We start from the raw sequence: 24549 nt of genomic DNA, 5'->3' as shown, positions 1-24549 counted from the left end.
GCAATCCCCGTTATTAAGGTCCATCATATGGCTGCATCTACTGATGAACATACCATAAATAAATGGTTAATCCACCATTAATTAATTATTCCCAGTTGAGAAGAAATTAATTAATGAACAGCTCCAGATCATCATCATCATCATCATCTCATCTGGGGCCTTGGAACACCTTGCAGGCAAAGCAAGATTAACAATCCCCCAACAAATTAAACATATATAATCCATAGCGCTATCTGTTTCCTTTTTCTTCTCTGCAAGCTAAGTATATTCATCGCCAGTGTATCTAATCTAATATATAGAGAGAGTTTAGCCCTGAAAATTAAAGGTGTTTAATTAATTAACTATAACTAATTGTTCCATATCACACACACACACACATACAGACAGTTTCGATTTAATATATAAGTACTGTAACCAGTGTGATCTGAATCTCCCATATTTCTTGAGTCTGATGCAAGAAAACCAAGGATAGTACACATGAAGAAAGAACAAAGAACAAAGAAAGGAATCTAGAAAAGAAGAGAGAAACATCAAGCCCATATCGATCCATCCCTCTTTCTTACTAAAACATGGCAACCAAAGCATTATTCTAGCTATGCTTGAAGGATATGACAACGGTATATAGCTTCCTTCTCAAATTAAGCAAACGCCCTTCTTCACCTTTATCCTTTATAAAACTAACTGCCATTTCCATCCCAACTCTCGAACATCAACTAGCTAGCTAGTGGTTAATCTCCAGCCACAGTAATGGCAAGGGACGAGGCTGCAGCTCGAGCACCCAGGCAATCCAGCCCCGCCAGAACCCTAGCCATCTTCTTCCTCGCCCTAATCGTCATTGTGGGTCTCGCCGTGCTCATCATCTGGCTCGCCATCAAGCCCAAGAAACTCGTGTACACCGTCGAGAAAGGCACCATCCATGGCTTCAACCTGACCCACGCCCAGCTCAACGCCACCTTCGACTTCGCCATCCGAGCGCACAACCCCAACACCAAGGTCGCCGTCTACTACGACAAGGTGGAAGCGTTCGTCTCTTACGACGACGAGAAAGTGGGGTTCGGCTCGCTCAGCCCCTTCTTCCAGCCTCGCAGGAACGTCACCCACTTGGAGCTCCGGCTGGCGGCCCAGAACGTGACGCTGTACGAGAACGCGGAGAGGGATTTGAGGCTGGAGAAGTCGGCCGGAGAGATGGAACTGGATCTTCATCTGAAGGCGAGGATAAGGTTCAAGGTGGGGAAGTGGAAGTCGAGGCATTATCATATGAAGATCTTGTGCTCGCCGGCCATGGCTCGCTTCTCGTCGTCGAAGCCCTTCCAGGCGACGCGATGCGACGTCGATGTATGAGCTGGACTTTGTTTAATTTAATTTAGTGGCTATTTATTCATTGAATGATGGTTGTGTTGGTAGTATTATTAAACTATTGGTCTCTGTTTTAATTAATTTCTTTCTATTTTTGACTGTTGTTATGGGGAGAAATTAAGAAATGATATTGTGGTGTTTGTTTGATGCTGGGATTGTAAAAGTTGTATCTGTATATGTCGTCTGAGACTTTCTTGCTGCAATATTGCATGTATACCATTTACTCTGCAATCTGCAAGCAAGAGAATCAGAGATGAATGCAAGTATTTGTTTGTGCTATATATATGTGTTGTTTAATCTATCTATGCAGGGTAAAATATACTCATTGTATTTGTATATTTTTTATTTTAAAAAAATATATTTAAACTTTTCGTTATTTTAATTACATATCTGAATAATGTAATTTCAAGTTAATTGTACCGTTAATTTTTTTTTTGTTTCAATTACATTATTGAATTAAACTTACTTCATTGTCACAATAAATTTGTTGAGATATACAATTGATTAGAAATTGTATAATTTAAAAATATAATTAAAATAATAATAAGCTTCAGTCTTAGAGTGTCACAAAATTTAAAAATAACATAACGTATTATTTATGAATGAACCTTTTGTTAAAATACCAAAATGCTTCTGGGAATAAAACAATTATTTCTCTTGTGTACTTATAATTTTTTGATAAAGAATAAAATAAGGGTAGCAACTTTGGATTATGACCAGAGAAGTCTTCTATGGCTAAAAACTGTTCAATTTTAAGTTAGTGATTGCTGTAAATTATTAATTATTGATAAATAATTGTTATACCCTCAACCCTAATTTTTTACTTATAAATATAGGAATTTAGTTCTCAATAAGATATACACTTTTTGAGATATGATTATATTCATCTCTTATTTTTTCTTTTTATTAGTATGATCTTAATTTTTTTTTCTTTAGCTTTGTTCGTCTACTACTGACCTCTCTTTTCTATCATAGGTCTTATTCTTAATTATTTTATAATTGTGTACAGTGAGAGGCAACAATTGGACTTCTTCTTTCTTACAACAAAGACTTTTTTTGTGTGTGCCTAAACTCTTTGTAAATAATTGATAATTATTGATAATTATCAATTAATATTTAAATGCTATCAAGTCAATCTGATTAGATGAGATAAGTTCTAATCCTAAAATATAATATCTCTATGTGAGATAATTCTGAACTTAGAATTTTGATTGATTTCCATCTTTTAAATCTTATCAGATAAGGTTTTCTTATCTATAAATAGAGTGTACTTTTTGTACTATGAGTGTGGACCTGACTTGAAAGTCCGAGGAGATTCGTGGTACAACAAATTTAGATGATCTGATTTTTTTGCTATTAACCAAGTATTTTATCTTTGTGATATTTACAATTTATGCATAAAATAGCTAACACTCTCTTTTTAACAAGTAAACAACAAACACCAAAGACACCATCATTTATGTATTTCCGTGAAATTGGGGGTAATAGTGCACGAACGGAATGTTTTAAATTCAAAAATTGTTTGGTTCAAATTATTTACGTTTGACACGTGCATATACTTATCTTTCGTATGAATATTGTTTTCTTCTCATCTTTTTAACTTTTTTTTTTAGGAACACAATTTATAAATATTGTTTAATTTATGATGTTAATATATGTGTGATATACATTAGATGACACTATTATTAAGCAATTAATTAGTCATCCATCTTTAATTGTGTTTCTTGAAGAAACACAATTTCACGATATTATTAATAATCTAAAAGATTATTATACCATTATGATTCTCAGAGAATCACAATTTTTATCTTATTTAAAATATTTTAGAATAATATCTTGGTGTTGCTCTTGAAGAAGCACATTTTTTTTTTTTTACATTTTTAATATGTTACTTGTTTTTGAAAAACATAATTTATTAGATTGAATATGTTGTTGCTCCTAAAGTAGACATGGCCACGGTTCATGAACCGCCGGTTCCGGTTCAAGAAATCTTTGAACCTGAACCGAACCGCCCAAGGGCGGTTTGGGACGGTTCGGTTCCGGTTCCGGTTCGTGCCGGTTCGGTCAACGGTTTGGACCGGTTCGGTCAACGGTTTGAGCCGATTCGGTCAACGGTTCCGGTTCCGGTTCAAACCGAATTTTTTTAATTTTTTTTAAATATTGTTGTATTCAATTTTGGTCCTTGTTCCGTTGTTCGGTTCGGTTTGGTTTCGATTTTTAATTGTTAAATGTAATTGTAAATATAAATATTCTCAACCATATTTTTAATAAAAAAACACTACTAAAAATTGAAGAAATATAAGTAATAATTTCATTAAAAATAATTAAAACAACTAAACAAGTATGTAATATAAGTAATTAATTTTTACAAATGTGAAAAATAAAAAATAAAAAATAGAATTAGACTTAATTTCATTAAAAAATAATTACAACAAAAATGTAATACAAGTAATTAATTTTTACAAATGTGAAAAAAAATAAAATATGGACTTGGATCCTACGCATCTTCATTGGAGTCGGAAGTCGCCGTTGTTGAACCATCATTAACCCATTCGTCAGATGATGATGAATGGATAAGTTCTTCTTGACGTCGCATGTTAGCTCTTTCCCAATCATCGAGGCAAACTTGAGCTTCCAATGATTCTGGAGCCAATCTTGATCTTCTTTCGTCCAAAATGTTGCCTCCACTACTGAATGTTTGTTCAACGGCTACAGTTGAAGCTGGAACTGCAAGAAGTTGACTTGCAATAATTGCAAGAGTTGGAAATGTCTCCTTGTGCCTTTTCCACCACTCCAAAATTTCAAAATTTAAACCTGTATCATCACCAAACTCAAAAACTGTGGTTAGATAAGTTTCGAGCTCCGAATGTGAGCTCGATCTAGGTTTTTTCCTCCTTTGATCTAAAAATTTATGACCCCATTTCATTGGTTGGGAGGAAGAGGATTGCGGAGCCATGGATGGAAATGATTCTTCACTACTAGGAGCAATAACATATGCTTCATATAATTGATTGCATAAAGTTCTAACCTTAGAAATTATAATATTCACATCAATTTCTTCATTATTTTCTAATCTTAACAACGAATAATAGTTAGACAAACACTCAATTAAACCATCAAATTTACACCTAGGATCAAATACCATAGTAACAAGAAAAATTTCAGGAATAAATTGATAATAACGTAACCATTTTTCTCTCATTTCTAAAACAGCATGACAAATTTCTTCAACATTAATTCCTTCCATTAATACACCGGCCACATTCATTGCTTCTATTAAAAATTGATGTGAAGTTGGTTTATAAACACTACTAAGTGTATGAGTAGCATCATTAAAAATTCGTAAAATATTCAAAATTGAACTACAAACATTCCACATAGTTGGAAAAATAGGATATTGTGGAATATAATTTGCTGCAAAAGAACACAATAAATTTTTATATTCAAAAGATTGATTAAGTAATTTAAAAGTTGAGTTCCAACGAGTAGGGACATCTTTTGAAAAACGTTTTGGGGTTTGACCATTGGAGGTGCAAAAATGTGCCCATGCTTTTGCAGTTTGAGGGTGTACCCAAATATAAGAAATAACATTTCTAATTGGATCTAAATAAGAATTAAGTGACTTAATACCATCTTGAACACATAAATTTAAAACATGACATGCACATCTAATATGAAAAAATCTTCCACCAAAATTTGGTTGGCAAATTCTTTTCAATTCATTAATAGAAGCAGTATTAGCCGATACATTATCAAAAGAAATTGAAAAAATTCTATTAACTAATCTATATTCTTGTAAAATTTGTTGAATTAATCTACAAATATTTTCAGCATTATGACTTTCATCAAAACATCGATACGCAAGAATTCTTTTTTGTAAAACATAATTTTCATCAACCCAATGACAAGTAATACCCATATATGAATGAGTTTGCCAATGATCACTCCAAATATCACTACAAATAGAAACATTAATATTATTGTTTTGAAAATATGTTATCAATTCAATTTTTGAGTTTTTAAACAATTTTAACAAATTCCTTTTCAAAGTATTTCTAGGAATTGATTTAAAACTAGGATTAACAAAGTTTTGACAAAATCGAGTAAAACCTAATTTTTCACCAAAACTAAAAGATAAATGATCAATTGCTACCATTTCAGCTAAACCAGACCTACAATTAGCTTCATTATAATGAAATAATTGAGGAGAGTTTGAAGAGGTAGCAAACCCGGATATTTGTGTTTGATCGCGGCTCAATCCAACCTTGAGCGGGTGCTTTGTTTGCAAATGTCGGGCGAAAGTACCATATCCACCTCCTTGCTTGAATTTGTATACTTGATTACAATAATTACAAGATACATCAAATTTACCATCTCCTTTTGGTGTTTTCTTGAAATGAATATTAAAAATATCAGAAGTAGAAATTTTTCCACCTCCCTTTTGTTGAGTTTCACTCTCTTGTGTTTGAAAATTTTGAGCTTCAAACTCAACATTTTCAACATTTCTACCTTCACTTGCCATTTTTTTGAAAAAAGTATGATAATAAAAAAATATAATAATGATAAAATAATATAGTAACAAGTAATAAATAATTAACAATATAATTGAATAAATTGATAAATAACAAAATGAGAAGATTGAAGAAATTGAAATTAAAATATTAAATGAGAGACAAAATTGAGAGAATAATAGCTTGAGACTTGAGAGAGAGAGAGAGAGAGAGAGAGAGAGAGAGAGAGAAAGTGTGAAAAATGAGTGGGGGAGGGAGGGGTATATATAGATAGGAATTATAAAATTTAAAAAAAAAAAAAAAGTTGGGGGGGGGGTCCAACGGTCCAATCCAAATTGGACCGTTGGGGGGGGGGTGTCCAACGGTCCAATTTGGACCGTTGGGGGGGGGGGGGGAGGGGGGGTGCACCGTGCGCGCGCGCACGGGGGGGAGGGGGGCCGGTTCCGCGGAACCGGAACCGGCGGTTCCGGTTCTCCGGAACCTTGAACCGGAACCGGACCGAATTTCGCCGGTTCGGTCCGGTTCCGGGTCCGGTTCCGGCCGGTCCGGTTCCGGTTCGAACCGCCGGTCCGGTTCAATTTTGGCCATGTCTATCCTAAAGTAGCACAACTTATTATAATATTTTAGAAAAATATTACATACTCTTGAAGAACAAACTTTTATCAGATCTAATATTATATGATATTAAAATTTCAATATTCTTGAAGAATATTAAACTATTGCTCCTAAAATAGTAATGGTCCAAAATATGTTATTATTTTTAAATTATATTATGCTCTTGAAGTAACACATATCTCAAAAAATATTTGTTTTCTATATATATGTATGATCTAATGCTTATCCCTGATGGAAAGCATATAACTGATATCATGTTGACATTAATTATTTTCTTTAATTGATATGATCATACAATATTTAATTATGTTATCTGAATATTAATTGGATCTTATTTGTTTATTATAGAGTTGTACAAATGGAAAATATCACCAAACTTGAGTTTATTGCACTTGATATATCCGGCAAGAACTACTTATCATGGACTCTTAATGCTAAGATTCATCATAAATTGTCATGATATCTGTCTAGTTGATAATGTTAATACATACCATCCTTCGAGATGAAAAATATTTTTTGGAATTAACATTAGCAAAAAATAATGTTAATACTGAAGGGAATCATTAGTACAACGGTATGAGCAAAAATAATTTTTTTTGCCGTGTATCAGACACACACAACAGAATATAATATACATGTTATACATAGATTGGGTATTTAAACAACACGTATATCTATCAAATGAATATAAATAAATTCATACCTACTATCCGATAGAGGGATGAAATATAGAACCAATTTCTGTATTGAGACAAAGTCCACTTCAAGATGTAGTGATCTTAATCAGTCTACACCTAGCATGCAGTAAGGTACCGTTTCGATCATCTATTCTTATCCTAGACATAGAGGATATGCGTATCACCGGTACCTGCGTCTCAAAATTTTATGCGTAACAATTACATGTAAAATATTTATGACAGCAGAAGAATTTCAGAGGAAACAAAAAGAAAGAAAAAGAATAAAACAATTCATGCGTAGGGAGAGAGAGTCAGAAAGAGAGAACAATGAAGGAAGAGATAGAGAAAATGCAAAGGCCCCCCATTTTTCTTTTCTTTTTCTCCTTATTTCACTTTTTTCTCACGTCCGTCATCCCCCTTTAATAATACAGTGCAATAATGCACTACTCTATGCACCTATTACAATTGACAAATATCGTATGCTATAATCTTTCCATCACTTAATGTCTCGACTAAACGAGAGTTATGGAGTGACAAACTCATAAATACAAACTCAGTAACTATATATTAAACCTCATTAATGTGACTAGATGACATATTAGGAAACATATTTCTTGACTTTCAATCTGCTCTGGTTAGGAACTGTCTCGTCATATCAATAGTAGATCACATAGGACGTTCACTCCATTAAATACTGACAAGGGCGATAGATCTTATCCCCAATACTTGTCTCCATATATCAGCAATACAGAACCATATAGATAAATGTTTCTACATCCCAATTGGATGGTTAAGCTCATTAGCAAATCCCGCACACCAATACACAAAACAAACATGTCGGTTCAAGTCTAAGTATTTGATGTTTTGCCTTTGATATAATTTTGATGATGAAAAACAATTGTATTTTGATGATGAAATAAAGTTAAGAGAGTTTAATGTTAAAGAATTTTATGATTCAAAATATTCTTTTTCATGTTATTATTTAACTGTTCAGTTTTCATAAAGAGAATAGTCGACTATGTGTATTAGTGTTGTCGACTATGCCTGTCAATAGTCGACTATGTGACTGAGGATAGTTGACTATGTGTGGCTTCTGTTGACTATTATGCAAGGATAGTTGACTATGTATTTTCCTCTGTCGACTATGTATGTGCATGTTGTTGTAAAATTTCTTTGTATTTTTAAATCTGTCAACTATGTGAATGTATCTATCGACTATCACTAGATCTTGTTGGACAATAGTCGACTATGATTTTTTGTCTGTTGACTATGCCTTAGTTTTACTTGAAAATATAGTCGACTAACCTATTTAGTTTGTCGACAGTTTGTGTTTTTGACAATCTCCAACGACTAGTTTCTCATTCTCCAACGGCTTAATAACGGCTAGTTTCGGGCAAAGCTTGTGGGAAGCCTATAAATATAAGTCATGGAGATCAAAAGAAGACTAATAAACAGAAATGAGTTGATCTAGAAATTTCAAATCAATTTATTTGAGCTTACAGTGTTTTGTGCTTTCATTGTTATATTTTTCTCTCCAAAGCTTTGTTTTATTATTGTTAATATATTCTTAAGCCTTGTTTTCATTGTGAGAGAGCTTATAACTAAGAGTGTTAACTCTTAACTTCTCTATTTCATTTGTATCATTTTTATTTTCCTAACTTGTATAACTAAAGGGCCTATTTGAGTGGGAGGTTGTAATTCCTAGTCTTGGACTAGAGGACCTACTTGGTTTAAGTAGGGGGTTTTAGTGGATGGTTTGAAAAATCCTTAGTGAAGAGCTAAGGTAGTGGATTAGGCTTGGGTTAAGCCGAACTACTATAAATTCTTTGTGTTCTTCTCTTGTGTTTGAATTATTTAGTTTGTTTATCATTGCTAGCATTTCCATCAAAAGGATTTGAACCAATTCATCCCCCTCTTGGTGTGTGCCATATCATTTCAATTCCAATAGTATTAACACACCATTACAACATGATGACACAACCATTATCCACTAGGTCATGTGGTTAGTCATCAACTTCACATTCGGTTGATCGTTCCCCAACGACCACCCACAGGTCTACTAGTGACATCCCATGTTATATGGTGCGTGACACACCACTCTCTCATCGGTATCCCCATATCATATCGAACGAGGTAGTAACCCTTGTGTTAGTCCATACTCGATTAATCAGAATCTCCATCCAAAGAATCTAAGGACTATGAATAGTTTAAGAAATTCAGTTATCAGAGAATCCCGTCACATAGTCTCATCACCTTGAGAATAAGATTTGGATGATATGGATGATATTTAGTGAGCTTGTTTTAATGCATTAATTGTATTTTTGTATAAATGAATAAAATGCAAGGTTTTCTTTATTTATATTTTATCCAATGATATTTGAAAGGTACCAATGATATGGGATTATTTTATTTAAAAAAATTTGGATCTTCTTTAGTGGGATATGCAGATACAGGTTATCTTTTTGATCCACATAAAGTTAAATCACAAACATGATATGTGTTTACACGTGGGGGGAACAACCATATCTTGGAGATCCATGAAGCATACCTTAACAACATCTTCAAATCATTATGAAATTATTGCAATCTATGAAACAAGTTGAGAATGTGTATGGTTGAGGAACATGACCTATCATATCCAAGTGTCCTGTGAATTAACTTCAACGAAAAATTACTCAATAATATTATATGAAGATAATACAGCTTGTATTGCACAGCTCAAATGAGCCTATATTAAATGGGATAAGACAAAACACATTTCTCCAAAGTTCTTCTACACACACGAGTTTCAAAAGAATGACGACATCGATATTCAATAGATTTGCTCAAGTGACAATGTGGCTGATTTATTTACAAAGGCATTGCCAACATCTACATTTAAGAAATTAGTACATGGGATTGGAATGCATCGATTTAAAGATCTTCAGTGATCAATATCAGGGGAAGTAGTTGTACTCTTTTTCCTTCGCTCAAGTTTTGTCCCGCTAGGTTTTCCTATCAAGGTTTTAACGAGGCAACACATTAACATTCCAAGTTATTTTACAACTTATCTATATGCTTTTCCTTAGTTTGGTGGTTTTTTTCTTTTGGATTTGTCCCAAACAAAGTTTTTAATGAGGCAGTTATTGTATAGATTAATCATTCAAGGAAGAATGTTATAAATTATTAATTATTGATGAATGCCTATTGTACCCCTGCAACCATAATTTTTACCTATAAATATAGGGTTTTAATTCTTGATAAAATATACACTTTTGAAATATGATTATATTTATCTCTTATCTTTTCTCTCTATTTCAAAATAATTATAATTATTATTATTAATAAAAAAAATTTATCATATGGTTGGGGCTGCGTTTTGGCTTGCGGCAATTAATTGACAAAAACAAGTTGTACCGGTGTGGCGGGTGCCAAATTAAAACCCTCAAGGGGTATTTGATACAAAAAAAGTTTTTAAATTCTTGAGAATGTTAGGTTGAGAATTTACATTCTCATGTTTGGTATAATTTTTTTTAAAAAAAATTATGAAGAAATAATATTTTTAGAATTTATTTTTAATCAACTTTTTCATACAAAAAAATTTCATGGAGAGAATTCAGAATCTTGGATTCCCATGAATTTGAGAAAATTTTTAACAAATAAAAAATTTAAAATACCCCTTGTCCTCGTATAACTCCTTCATATTACTTTTACTAGAACTTTCTTCTTACAAATATATATATATATATATATATAAATATAAATTTTCATAAATATCACATTTAAATCAAATATAAGAATATAAAATTCTGAAAAAAAAACTTACATTTCTCAAAATATTTAAATCTAATCATACATAAAATTATATAAAATTTAAAAATTAAATATTTTCAAAATCATGAAATTGTATAGATCCCAAAAATCTGTACACTCGTCCCCGAAACACGCCACTCACCACAAATCGCCAAGCCCCGGAAGGTGATAGAGTCCGATCTTTCTCTGTGATTGTGCTTGGAATGGTGGCTATGAAGCCATTAGACAACGGAGAACAAAAGGAAGATGCAGAGGACCGAAGAAGAAGAGGATGGGTGGCAGTGTGCCCTTGCTGTTGGCTGCCGACGCCGCCTCCTGCAGTCCCGTGGCGGAGCAGATGATCGCTTTCGGCACTCTCGGTGGCTCCGTTCATATCCTCGATTTCCTAAGTAAACTTTTTCCCAAACAATTGAACCGAATTTTGTTCTCGTCACACTACGTGTACGAAATTTGAGCTTACTAGTTTCATATAGAAACTCGTTTTATAGAAATGATCATGAGTGAAAGCACTCTTTGATTAGAAACTTACTATTGTTGTAATTTGTTGGAGCTTTTATTTTACTTTTAGTTTTTGCAGTTCATTTTCTTTTCTTCCCCTGTTGCTGTTCCTTTACTGCTCAGAATTGAATCCTAAATGCCTTGATAGTTTTACAGTTCATGGAATTGACCTTTGATCATCACCATGTTCACTTAAACTGTCCTCGGTTCGTCAGCTTTATTGAGTTTAGCTGTTCCAAAGTTTTTAAGTCTACTTCTATCCCAACCTTGGTTTGCCATTCAGTGTGGGAACTTAATTCCCAAACCAAAATTGTTTTGAAAGATAGCTCCCCGAACCATGCTGTTTATTGAAGTATTGTTTCCCAAACACAGTTTCGACCTGGACACGGGTTTGAAAGATCAAATGCATTTGGCTGAAGAGTTAAAAGCAACTGAGCTTAGGAAACAAATTCTAAAACCAAAAATCCCTTCTAAAACATTTGCTATTTTTACCATGGTGGAGGATGTGAGAAGGTGTACCTTGTCGTACTAGATAAAATATATTTTGTGTAAGCTTCCGTGCTTCCTTTTCCTTGTCTTCTCCTCCTTCTCTCTCATTTTATGTTTCTTCATCATGTTTAGCTTCGGCCTAAGTTCCTAACACGGCACATGTTTCAACTAGGTTGTTCTAGATGTTGTCCTTGTTAAGGTACTTGTTGTGACTGGTGACTTTTCCCTCAGTTAAGGGCAAGACAAGTTCCTGGGTCTGTTACTGTTTGCGACACCACATGCCTTTTTACTGGAAATGATCAAGAGAGATATACTTGGAATCATCTAGAACAATAGTATGCCAAAAAATTTGACTGTCTATTCTTATACTGACAAATGAATTATTATTCTTAATCTTCATATTTATATTTGAAATTTATTTTATAGGCAATCCTAAAGCATAATGCCATGTTTACTTATTTGTCTGCATAATTATCTGGCATCTTAAGTTGTTTTAAATTTGCATGAGAAAAAAGTTTGCAAGAATCTGTATTACAAAAAGAAATCTCTGAGACTTTTGGTTTAAGTATCCTAAATTTAGGAGTAGTGGGTGGTACACATTAGGAGTTTCACTTAGGGTTTGTTATTCTGTATTCAGACCTTTCAGCTACTTTGCAAGCTTAGAAAACGGATGTTTATTATTTTTACACTTATTAAGCTGATATATCATTGCATTTCAAGTTAATCATCTGTCTTTTTCCTTGGTAGTTGATAAGTATCATTATTATCTACAGGTAAAGGAATTCCCTGCTCATACTGCTAGTGTTAATTATCTTTGCTTTGACACAGGAGGTGGATATGTTGGAAGCTGTTCAGACAATGGATTTGTTATAAGAAACAGCCTTTACACTGATGAGAGGATAAAATTTGAATATAATCATCCAATAAAGGCAATTGCTTTAGATCCAGATTATGCAAAAAAAATCTTCCTGAGGATTTGTTGCCAGTGGTTTAGCTGGTCATTTATATGTGAATATGAAGAATTGGATTCACTACCATGACCAGGTTTTTTCAAGATGCCTAGTTTGTCTCTCATCTAGAAGGATCCAATTAAAAGTTCTTTCTAAATTTTTTGGTTCCTGACTTGATAAATTTATTTGGTCTCCAGGTTCTACACTCTGGTGAAGGCCCAGTTCATGCAGTGAAGTGGCAAACAAATCTCATTGCTTGGGCTAATGGCACTGGCGTCAAAGTTTATGATGCTGCTAACGATTAGTGTATAACTCTATTCAGAGGCTGCAGGGAAGGCCCCACCCCGAGCTTCTGCTGCCTCACTTAGCTTGGCAGGTTAGTAGAAGGTTATGGTAGGCAAAGTCACATACGTGCAAATGCAGTGAGTGATACTACAATTGTATTAATATTGTAACAAGAATTGTGGAGCCATATTTCTATGGTTTATTTTCATCTTCAATTTTATATTGTTGGATCTTGAAATAAATGTTGCTCAAATTATGCTAGTTGAAGACTGCTATAATTGAATAGTGTTTCTTTATCATACTCAGGATGATGCTTTCTTAGTAATTGGGTAGGGAACATCTGTGAAAATTGCATATATAAGGAGAAATCCAAATAAAGGCACAAATGGCACGTACAGACATCTTTCCTTGCCTAGCACAGATCAGGTGGATATCGTGGCATCTTTCCAAACCACCTATTTCATTTCTGGAATTGCTCCATTTGGTGATTTTTTAGTTGTTCTAGCTTATATTGCGGAGGAAGATGCAAGAAAGGCTTTGGCAGCGGTATTCCATCAGGCCTGGTATTGGCATAATCTTGCTTTAGTACCTAGTTTTCCTTAATTTATATTCTATTCTCTAGCCTTTCTTCTAATAATCTTTATACTATTTTTGGGATCAATAATCTTTATGCTTCAGTACCTAGTTTTCTTTAATTTATTCCATGGTATTAGTTTCCTTTATTTATTCCATGGAATTAGCATGCCTATGTAGATATACATACATGGAAGCCAGAAATTAATACTCTCAATTCAGAGTGGAGAAAGCCATGATAAGTGTCAAGCTGTTGAAATTGTTGTAAACAAGGAAATGCTCGGAGACCAGAAGTGCATGTAGTCACATGGAATGGTGATAGCCTTGCAACCGATGCACTCCCTGTCCATGACTTGGTGCACAACAAGGCAAAGGACTATTCCCTTGCTCACACTCCATTTTCAGGTAAAAATGTTCCAAAATTTATGAATTTGCTTTCTTACAGTTGTATTAATAGTGCATTTGAGTTTCGGTAGCAGCTATGCAGGTGGTAAGTGGGCAGCTGGTGACGAGCCATTGTACTATATTGTATCACCTAAAGATATAGTTATTGCAAAACATAGGTTGGTTCAGATCTAGTGTGAATTTTCTTGATCGGTAAATGCATCAATCTATATGTTGTCATCTATGAAGCGAGAAGAATACATTTTTTACACCCTGTAAATTTGCCATGAAGCAATTTGCCACTGCTTCATGGTTTTCTGCAAGTTTGCCAAACGAGATGTTTACCCTTCAGTCATACTAAGTTAAATGTTGCAAGTTGGTGTAGAGAACCATATAAGAGGAAAGAAAAGATAAATGACTTACTGATTTTTAATCTGTCGAGTTGCACACAAATAATTGGGAGCAAATCCTTCTCTATGCTTGTTTACTCGCTTAAAATGCCAGGATTAAAGGCATGATAATTTGTCTGATTGACAAAGAATGCCTAAACTTTGGTGAACAAGAGAAGTAGTTATGTATTTTAATCTGAAACTTTTCAATGGCATAGCTTATGGTTGAATAAGAAAGTGCTTGGTGGTTCTAAACCTAAATTAGGACACTGTTAAACAAAATTAAGAAACTGCTAAAATTAGCGAAAGTTAACAGAATGATTAAAACCCTAATGTCGTGAGAAGAAAGGAAAAGAGAGAAAAAATCTTCTTTATTGATGGATGTAGTTCCTTTGTATTGATTGAATTTATAGAAGTAACTGAAAAAAAAAAAAACTTCGCTAAAATGGTGAGATTGGAAATTGATGGCCTAAATCAATTTCGGTCAAAATCTTACATGGTCAGTAACAAAAACAATCTTGATCAGATAATAGATATTGTTTTCTTTTCTATCATCTTGGTTTCACACGAAACTGATGCCAAACATTTGTGGAAACCAAACTTTCAATATTTCCATTGAACGCATTGAAACTCAAAAAATGTTTTAAGTTCATTATTGAATGAGAACTATGGATGTCAAGTCCAAGAGTAAGAGTGGGGAGGTGAAAGGTGTTGCATATGCATTGATCCCTTTCCCTGGCAAAATGTATCACTCAATAGTATTCTTTTGCTGCCATTCCTATCACACCACTTGTCTTTCAGATTCTACCCCTTCGATTAATGCCAAGAAAGGGACAGGAGCCAATTCCGAGGAGAAACTGTTGTATTATGGGTACAAAAATGGTGATGTGGATGAAGAAGAAGATGATGATGACACTGCTTCAGATGCTCCCTGGGACGCGCTGTATCCTGTGTACAACGGCCGCCATTTGAATATGTTAGCAGGCGTGACATGCTTTTTCTTGTGTTGAGTCCATGTATTTCTTGGTCCAAGTATTTCTGTTACTATTTAGGTTCTTCTTGTGCTGCTTCTGTTCTATCAATACGCTTTTCGTTTTTCCATTAGGTTCTAATTTGACTCTTGCTTGTTTGCTCTAGCACTCTTAGTTAAAGGTAGTTAGATGGCTTGAATCATAACAACCGCAATAAACTGGATAGAAAATTGCTCTTTAAAGCTACATAATGCAGCTGGGTTGTTAGGGTTCATGGATTAAAGGCAACCGAACGCCCAGGTTTTTTTTTTTTTTTTTTTTTGTGATTCTAAAGCTGTATAGAGAACATAACGTTGGATTGGGTAATGGAACCCATGAGGCCAAATAATAGCTGGGGCAGGTTGTGGCCCTCTTATCCGTTGCCAAATGGCAATGCCACGTTCACACATGTCTAATGGCGACAAGATGGGGTTCGTCTTGTCGTTGTTGACCTAAATATCAATGAAGAGCAGCGCAAATGGGATCTGACCTGGGGGTGGTGGTGTTCTAAACTTCCAAGAAGGGAACTCAAAATTCTTATAGAAAATAGATGGATGGTCAAATGTAACGTTGGTCATATCATATATATGATACACCGTATTCTCCTTTTGATGCCGTCTTTGCATTCGAAAAAGGAAACTTCACTTGGTGGAGGCTGTTAGTTCATATATTTTATTTTTTTTTGGAGGCATATTTGATATTTCGCATGCAAGAGTTTAAATGTATAGATTGTTATGAATAATTTTTAACATGTCATTAATGCAGTATCATCAATTTTTTTTTTTTTTCAATTCTCGTTTAAGTATAATACTCAATTTAATAGTTTTATATAAACTCAGATCCCTCTCTTTGAGTTATATTTTTAAATGAGTTTATTAAATTAAAAATTATTAACAAAAATAACATATTATGTTTTAATCTCATATAAGACTGATTCTATGAAGTCTAGTTTTAATTGACTAAAAAAACATAACAAAAAAATTAAGTTACCCAAAACATAAATTATTTTAGTAATCCAATTTGACCACGTCAGTTGACCCAATTTTGTTTATTTAATCTAGTAGGAGAACCAAAAGCGGGGCCCACCAGTACTGCCTTCCAGAAGCAATTTTCAAATCATATTTGTTTGAGGAATGAAATCAAGGGGCACCAGTTGATTAGTGACTGGAGGCACCAAATCAAAGCATAACAATAGAAAGATCCAGACCCAGCAGTATGAAATACCAAACTGCAAGATCTATCTTCTCATAATTTCGGTTAAAATATTATCCCAAACCAATACCAATTTTTTTTTTTTTTTTTTGTAAAATAAAACTAAGTGGAACCAAGTTATCCAAAAAATAAAAAATAAAAAGTTGGGTTTAAATATTTTTTAATTCTTAATTGATAAGCAAATATATATTTAAATTTTTTCAAGCATAAGTTAGGAGAGTTGTCAGCAATCACCATCTACTACGAATGGAGGGCCAGGGCCCAGGAGATAAACATAAAAGTTTTAATCCAATTAGATTTATCATCTATAATTACATATACTTTTCATTTAGTTGGTAATTATGTTATAATTGTGGGTGTAAGTGTCGATTCAATAATCATAATATTTATACTCTATTTAACCAATTATCCAAACTTATGAGATTTGAGATGATTTCAAAAGTTGTATCCATGCAAAAACTATCTCCTGTTTGAAAGGTTTTATAATTTATCTATTCAAAATTACTTATTATATCTAAAGGGTATAAAGAGTCATATTGTTGGCTGTTCCTAATTTGTATATATAAATAATATAAAACTACATTTTGATTCTTGAATTAGTCAAATTATGATTATTTACGTTAGAAAAAAGAAAGTAGGTTACGTCTAGAATTAGGTTAAAAAGACTGTTTTAAATGCTTCTTGAAACTAACCCTGACGAAATGGCAAAACACCACTTTATGAGGTTTCTTGATAATAACATTGTCAAATGGGGCAAACGAACATAATTTCATAGTCGAAAAGAGTAATTTCTTTTAGCTATGGGGTGTCAAGTGATATGAAGCCATAGATTCGGGAACTCTCTGCAATTAATTGTTCTTGAAAGGTAAAAGTAAAAGTAAAAGAAAGGAAAGGAAAGGAAAAAGGCGTGCGAGGCGAAGCAAGCAGAAGGCGGCTGAATGCTGAAGCAGCAGCAGGTAGCCGGCGTTGTTCGTTCGTCAGAAACCAAACGGAGGCGTAAATTAGCAGAAGAAAATATCCAAATTAAAAATTACAAAAAAAAATAAAAAAGTAAATATAATAATATAATAATTTTAAAAGATCAAAAGTAAATATAATAATAATTTTGAATCTTCCCCACGTCTGTTATCACCTGATATCTCGCGGACTTTCTCTCTCTACATGTCCCTCTCGTCTCTCTCTCTCTCTCTCTGGAAGTCGCAGAAAATCTCTTCCCCCTCCATCTTATCTGGCTTCTAACCTAACACATATATAAATATATGTAGATGTGTGTATATATATATATATGTATGTGTGTATGCTTTCTGGCCGTTGTTTGTTAGGTTGTTGGTGAAAGTGGAAAAAGCAGCATAGGGAGAAGAGAAGAGAACGAAGGTAAAGCAAGAAATGCCGGCTGCTTTTCCGACGGGATGCTGGATCATCTTGACGCTCACCGCCGTGGTGTTTCCTGCTGCTGCTGCTGCTGCGGCAGCGGCCGGTGGTTTCCCGGTTGCTCTCACGCTGGAGAGAGATTTTCCGACCAGTCACGGCGTCGAGTTGAGTCAACTCAGAGCGCGTGACCGGGTCAGACACGGTCGAATCTTGCAGTCTTTTTCGGGTGTTGTGGATTTCCCCGTTGAAGGAACCTACGACCCTTTTGTTGTCGGGTAATCTCCTCAATTCTCGCTTTCTATTTGCTTCGTGTCCCCCCATCGCTGATGTATTAGTTTTTATGCATTTGGATTTGATTTTAGACTTGAGTTGACAAATTAAATTTCAGGTCTGAAGTTCTTGTCAGTTGTCGTGTCCTTGTATAATTATTATTGCCTTGTGTTGTATTATACCTTTTCATGTTCTTTCCTCCTTGTTATTTAGGCTGATTTAGCGTTGCGTATATGGATATTTTGTTCCCTACCTCTCATCGTGCTGATTTAATTCTTTCGGCGGTGTATTTAATTGATATAGGTTTTATACATGTTGATTCTTTATTGGATTCTTTTCTATTTTAGAGTCTTCATCTCCGGATGATGGGTAGCATATTTATATTTGACGGATTGGCTTCATTCTGGTCATGCTCGTTTCTTGTTGGTACTTTCAGGCTTTATTATACAAGGGTTCAATTAGGTTCTCCTCCAAAAGACTTCTATGTACAGATTGATACTGGAAGTGATGTCTTGTGGGTCAGTTGCAATTCCTGCAACGGTTGTCCCACATCAAGTGGACTCCATGTAATATTAACGTTTCCTGGCTTCTAATATTTTTTTTTATGATTTAGCTTCTTGAATTATGGACCAATTTACTGCTAATTGTCTCAAGTCAACTGGTTGTTTTCTTGTAGGTCCCTCTCAACTTCTTTGACCCTTCCAGCTCCTCATCAGCTTCATTGATATCTTGTTCAGACCAAAGATGCTCCTTAGGAGTTCAATCCTCGGACTCTGGATGTTCTACTCAGAATAATCAGTGTGGTTATACATTTCAATATGGAGATGGAAGTGGGACATCTGGTTATTATGTGTCTGACATGATGCATCTAGATGCAATTGTCGGGAATTCACTGACTTCAAACTCTTCAGCTCCTGTAGTCTTTGGGTAAGCTAACATGAGGTTACCAAACTGATGGTGGTATTTATGTTCGTTTCTTCAATTGGTTAAGCTTGTTGCCTCACTTATTAGATCATGAAACAGCTGTAGCACATCACAGACTGGTGACCTGACAAAGTCTGATAGAGCAGTTGATGGAATATTTGGATTTGGGCAGCAGGGGTTATCAGTAATCTCACAACTTTCTTCACAGGGTGTAACCCCTAATGCCTTCTCCCATTGCTTGAAGGGGAATGGTGATGGAGGAGGGATCTTGGTTCTCGGAGTTATAGTGGAGCCAAATATAGTTTATAGCCCACTCGTCGCCTCACAGTATGTTTTTTATCCTCTTTGAACTTCGATACCTTCTACATTTTTCTTTCTGTTTTTAATTGCCATTAGAGTTTTTGGAAATATCACTATTTATGGAATTTCATTAGCAGCATGTTCCAAGATTTTAACTTGATAAACATCTTTCACCTGATAGGCTTCCTTCCTAAAAAGGATACCTTCTCCATATAGCTGCACCATGTAATAATTTTCTGTATTGGTGTTATTGTTACATCAACTTCTTATCAATTAGATAGTAGAAAAATTGTAAACATCACGTTTGATATCTTTGACAATTTCATGTGGTTGGTTTGATGCTTAGTGCCCGATATGAGTTACTCCTGAAATTAATTGCTAAGTTACATTCTGATACAGTTCCCTTCTGATATAAGATGAAACTTGTGGATGATCATTGGCCTTCCTTCGTTTGTTCAGGGATTCTAGGTGTTTGACAAACTTTGGTGTTATGTAGCTTATTGACAGAAGTCCTGGGAATTAAAATCAAATGAAAAAGAAGATGCAGTTAATTTTTATTCTCTACCTGGGGGGAAGCAATTCTTAATTTATCCTTTTAGGTGAAGTACATATGACGTCTAATTCTTATTGGCAGACTCAGTATTTTGCTCTTGTTGATGCTTTAACTGATGGCTTGCACTCAGTTTCACATGACTTTTCCTTTCTTAATTCTTTTGATTTTCCCAACCTTAAGAAATAATCTATGTTATGTAATATGTGAAAGAAGGTTGATACCAGCGGCATGAGTTCTGGAACTAACTCTCAAGATGCATCAATTACTGTTTACCATGAATTAGGGGTTTTTATTCTAATCACGTGATCCCTATTAGTATATTTGAGTTTCTGCAACTTAATTGAAAGCACATTTCTGCCCAGTAAAAGGCCCATTAATAATGGGCTATTTAAGTGCTCTTGTTGATTCTTAGTAGGTGCTGCAGCTCCAAAGCATCTTAACCTATTCAATATTCATCAAATGAAGCTTATGCCAAGAATTATTAGGCTGAGGAGGTTAAACTTCTGAAGCATGGATTTGTAGGCCTGTGGATAGTGAGGCACACGAGTTGTTAGGCTTTTGGCCTGATAAATATTAGGGATGGTTGATTACAAGCAGGAGCTGGTTTGTTTAAGTTGATTGATGAGCACAAACAAGCAATGTTGGATGTATACGTTCAAATTGACTTGAAGTTTAAAATTGAATTGCTTGAATTAGTCTGGTGCAAGACTGGCTCAGTCTGACAATTGAATTGGCCTGGTGCGCTTTGTTCTGCCCAACCATTTGTTCATGCCCATTCATGGGAATAAAAGGATAGAAAAACCAATATAGGAGCTTGTTCTTGCCATGGATTCTGAAATTTGTCTACTTCCTAAGAAATGATCTCTGTGGAAACTAATTGAACCCTGGGGAAGATCACGCTGCAGGCTTCTAGAACACAGAATCCTTGTATGTTTGTGAACTTTGGGGGGCACTGAAACAGTAATTGTTAAAGAACTCTAGTTCAGTTCCATTTTTCAGTTTTTGATATCTGCAGTATGAAGGTTCCATATCTCCGTGTTTTTAAGTGTTTATAGATGCTTGAAGGTTGGAAGTAGAAAAATGTGTGTGTGTGTGTGAATTTGCAGTTAATTTGACTCATTCAAATCTCCCAGGCCACACTATAACTTGAATTTGAAAAGCATTGCTGTGAATGGGCAGACTGTGACCATTGATCCTGCAGTGTTTACGACATCAACTAACCGGGGAACCATAGTTGATTCAGGAACAACTTTAGCATACCTTGCCGAAGAAGCATATGATCCTTTTGTCAGTGCTGTAAGTCACCGTGGAACAGTTTGTTTGATTTTTATTATGCCTGCTACTTATTAATATGTTTTTAAATAGTTACCAAAGAAGAATTAGTTTTCATTCCAATTTTAGATAGAATACTGTAAAAGTTGCAATGAATGCAACTTCCAATTTCTAATCTTCTAATCTCTGCAGATTACAGAGTCTGTTTCACAATCTGTGAGCCCTGTTCTTTACAAGGGAAATCAGTGTTATCTAATCAAATCCAGGTCTTGTTAGAAGTTCCGCATCTTGATTTGGATCTTATTCATAAGTTCGACCCCCCCCCCCCTCCCCCTCTTTGTAACTCATTATTTTCTTTTATTTGATATTGGATGCGCACTTTTTCTTTTGCCAGTGTCTCTGAGATTTTTCCAACAGTTAGTTTAAATTTTGCTGGTGGAGCATCCATGATTCTAAAACCTGAGGACTACCTTCTGCAGCAAAATTCAGATGTGAGTTCAAATATTACTGCTTCTTTTTTTTTTTGTTCTATTTTTTCCAATGGTGCTGTCTCCAGAATGTCTCTCTTCCCAAAAAATGTGCATGCTTACCTTTGTGGAGACTGAAGATTCCTCTCCACCTCTTCTTGCTCCAACTAGGGTGCATAAGTTTTGTAGCATTATTTCAAATCCTCATATTCTATTCTATCTTGAGTGCTGTGTTCTGGGGGTCTGAGATATACTTGTATACAGAAGTCTCACCAATCAGACAGTGCATGAACATCTTCCTGATTGATCCTTTGTAGCCTGAAGGGGTTCTTTAACATTACATTTGATTCCTGAATGTAGCATAACCAAGGCTGTAACTAGCATCTCAAATCTATTGATTCTTGTTATGCTTCTTAGGTTCTAATGTTTCAGAATTGGTGAAGAAAGATTTTATTGACTTTTAACTGATGTTAAAGTTGTTATAAAAAAAAAAAAAAGTAGTAGTTATGATGGTGCTTTCACTGTTGCTGCAAAAAGCACTGGTGTAACTTGGTTATATCTTTAAAACAAGCAACGTGACATCTAATAGGGTACATCTTCCTTGGTGCAGCAATGTGCTGATTTTGACATGGATATATTTTAGTAGTTGATGAGGTTGCAGTACTGGGTTCTTCTATGAAAAATTAGTTAATTCGATGCCCATTTTTTTTCCCCCTACAGGGTGGCACTGCAGTGTGGTGCATTGGATTTCAGAAAATTCAAGGTCAAGGAATTACAATTTTAGGGGGTAAGGACTTGGTGAAAATCATTCATCTTTTCTTTTCAACTGCAAACGTTTGATGAGTCTATTCAATGCTCTTTTCTTAACTTTTTTGCAAATATGTTTTGCTAGAACATTCCCTTTTGTTTATTTACATGTGATGCTCTGTTCCCTTCTATGTTTTTGTTCGATATTCTGTTTCTTGATTGTTAACATTCTTCAAGTTGGGGCCAATTTTGTGTGCCTACTAAAATCTCTTTATTTGTATATTAGGTAATTACTGTATTGCAGGCCCCAATTATTTGATTCTGTAGCATGTTACAAAATTAAGCTCCAGGAACATACAACCTATAGGAATAACGGTGTATGTAGACATGCAACTAGAAAACATCATGATTAAGCATAAATACATGTTTACTATACAGTTATCATGAGATCCCACTAACTTTTCTCCCTTAAAACGAGCTAAATATTGAGAAATTATATGATTTTCTTAACTTTTTGCAGACCTTGTACTCAAAGACAAGATCATTGTTTATGATCTGGCTGGCCAACGAATTGGATGGGCTAATTATGACTGTAAGTTCATGTTTCCCACATAGCAAAAAGAGTTGTTTCAACCTTACAGAAACGGAGATTTTATCCCAAGCTTGATGGCCGTTTTGTAACATTAACTAACACAAGCTGAGAATCAACTTTTTGCAATATGCAAGTCTACTGATATCCCTGGAAAAACACATTTAGTACTGCATCAGGAAAAGCATCATTCAGATGCCATGAGATGCTGTCTGAACTCAGAATCAAATACGATGCTTCCTTAAGTCATTCAAGTTTTGCATAACCCTGTCTCCTCACTGTTTATATGCTTCAACTTACCCTGTTAGGTTCATTGTCTGTGAATGTTTCTACGACGACGGGTACTGGTAAAAGTGAATTTGTCAATGCGGGACAGATGGGGAACGGCAGCTCGTCGAGAATTACACCTGACTACAAGATGTTGTCGAGCATCGTCATTACAGCTCTCCTTCTGCTGATTTCGGTTTTTGGGAGTTTCTCATTTTTGTGACATTCAATTCCATACGTTCAACATTTTATTCAATTTACATGCGTGCAATACCTTGCCTGATCTTTATTTATAGCCATCGGCAAGGCTGTATTATTTATTCAAATCGCAGCTTGTTGCTGCTCTCTGCTTCAGAATTGAGGAACACAGTTTAAGCTGCATTTAGATTGGGATTTTCCCGGTTATTAGCATTGTACAATACATTCGTACAGGATTGATTACATTGCTTAAATACAGGATTACTATTTACACTTCTCCCTCAGCCAAGCCTGCCATGGGACCCTTTCTTACTAGTGTTCTGCTGGTCGATTCAACTCAACCTTTAGCTTTGGTTATGGATATAAGGGCATCTTTCGTCCACAGGATTTTTGCTTCATAAGGGTTATTTTTGTATGTAAATATTATTATTACGATTTGAAGTCTTGAAAAGACGTTTTAGTAAAGTCAATGATATTATGCCTATTGATATAATATATATATATATATATATATATTAAGCATCATTACTCCAATCCATTATGTTGAAATTTTTGAGATTGTTAGAACAATAATCTACGTTGAGTGTGCCTATTGATCAATTAGACATCTCAAATAGATTTCTGACAATAAATCCATGCCAGCATGTGTACAAACTTGACCACAATATTTAGTGATCGTCAATGTTTATATGATCCCAATTGTTATAATATAAGCTTTTATCATATTATTATTATGATTTTATAATCTCATTTGATATAATGTAGTTTAGATATAAAATTCTAATTGAAAATAATTGGAAGTATGTTTTTACCTAGCGAAAAAATAAAAATAAAATAACCGGAAGTGACT

At 34.6% G+C, this 24549-nt stretch overlaps 2 protein-coding genes and 1 pseudogene across 2 annotated transcripts; all 3 read left to right on the top strand.

The window, feature by feature from the left end:
* Positions 1 to 596: 596 nt before the first annotated feature.
* On the top strand, positions 597 to 1629 carry LOC127797861 (uncharacterized protein At1g08160). The gene has a single exon (XM_052331023.1). It carries the CDS (start codon positions 748 to 750, stop codon positions 1339 to 1341), a length of 594 nt encoding a protein of 197 aa, XP_052186983.1. The 5' UTR covers positions 597 to 747; the 3' UTR covers positions 1342 to 1629.
* Positions 1630 to 12645: 11016 nt separating this feature from the next.
* Positions 12646 to 15631, top strand: LOC127796907 (vacuolar protein sorting-associated protein 41 homolog; annotated as a pseudogene).
* Positions 15632 to 17915: 2284 nt separating this feature from the next.
* Positions 17916 to 23983, top strand: LOC127797953 (aspartic proteinase 36-like). The gene is made up of 10 exons (XM_052331192.1): positions 17916 to 18387; positions 18819 to 18948; positions 19059 to 19309; positions 19406 to 19633; positions 21293 to 21455; positions 21624 to 21697; positions 21826 to 21922; positions 22619 to 22685; positions 23166 to 23237; positions 23543 to 23983. Exons 1-10 carry the CDS (start codon positions 18128 to 18130, stop codon positions 23722 to 23724), a joined length of 1524 nt encoding a protein of 507 aa, XP_052187152.1. The 5' UTR covers positions 17916 to 18127; the 3' UTR covers positions 23725 to 23983.
* Positions 23984 to 24549: the final 566 nt, after the last annotated feature.

The sequence above is a fragment of the Diospyros lotus genome, chromosome 3 (genome assembly GCF_014633365.1).
Source record: "Diospyros lotus cultivar Yz01 chromosome 3, ASM1463336v1, whole genome shotgun sequence".
Classification (NCBI taxonomy): Eukaryota; Viridiplantae; Streptophyta; class Magnoliopsida; order Ericales; family Ebenaceae; genus Diospyros; species Diospyros lotus.
The sequence above is the reverse complement of the archived record's forward strand: the minus strand, read 5'-3'. Positions and strand labels throughout refer to the sequence as shown.

Excerpts from the sequence above, each read along its gene's own strand:
- LOC127797953 (XM_052331192.1), top strand. The coding sequence starts at position 18,128 with ATGCCGGCTGCTTTTCCGACGGGATGCTGGATCATCTTGACGCTCACC. Across the intron at positions 21,456-21,623 it reads ATGATCCTTTTGTCAGTGCT|ATTACAGAGTCTGTTTCACA; the intron begins GTAAGTCACCGT and ends TAATCTCTGCAG. Across the intron at positions 21,923-22,618 it reads TTCTGCAGCAAAATTCAGAT|GGTGGCACTGCAGTGTGGTG; the intron begins GTGAGTTCAAAT and ends TTCCCCCTACAG.
- LOC127797861 (XM_052331023.1), top strand. The coding sequence starts at position 748 with ATGGCAAGGGACGAGGCTGCAGCTCGAGCACCCAGGCAATCCAGCCCC.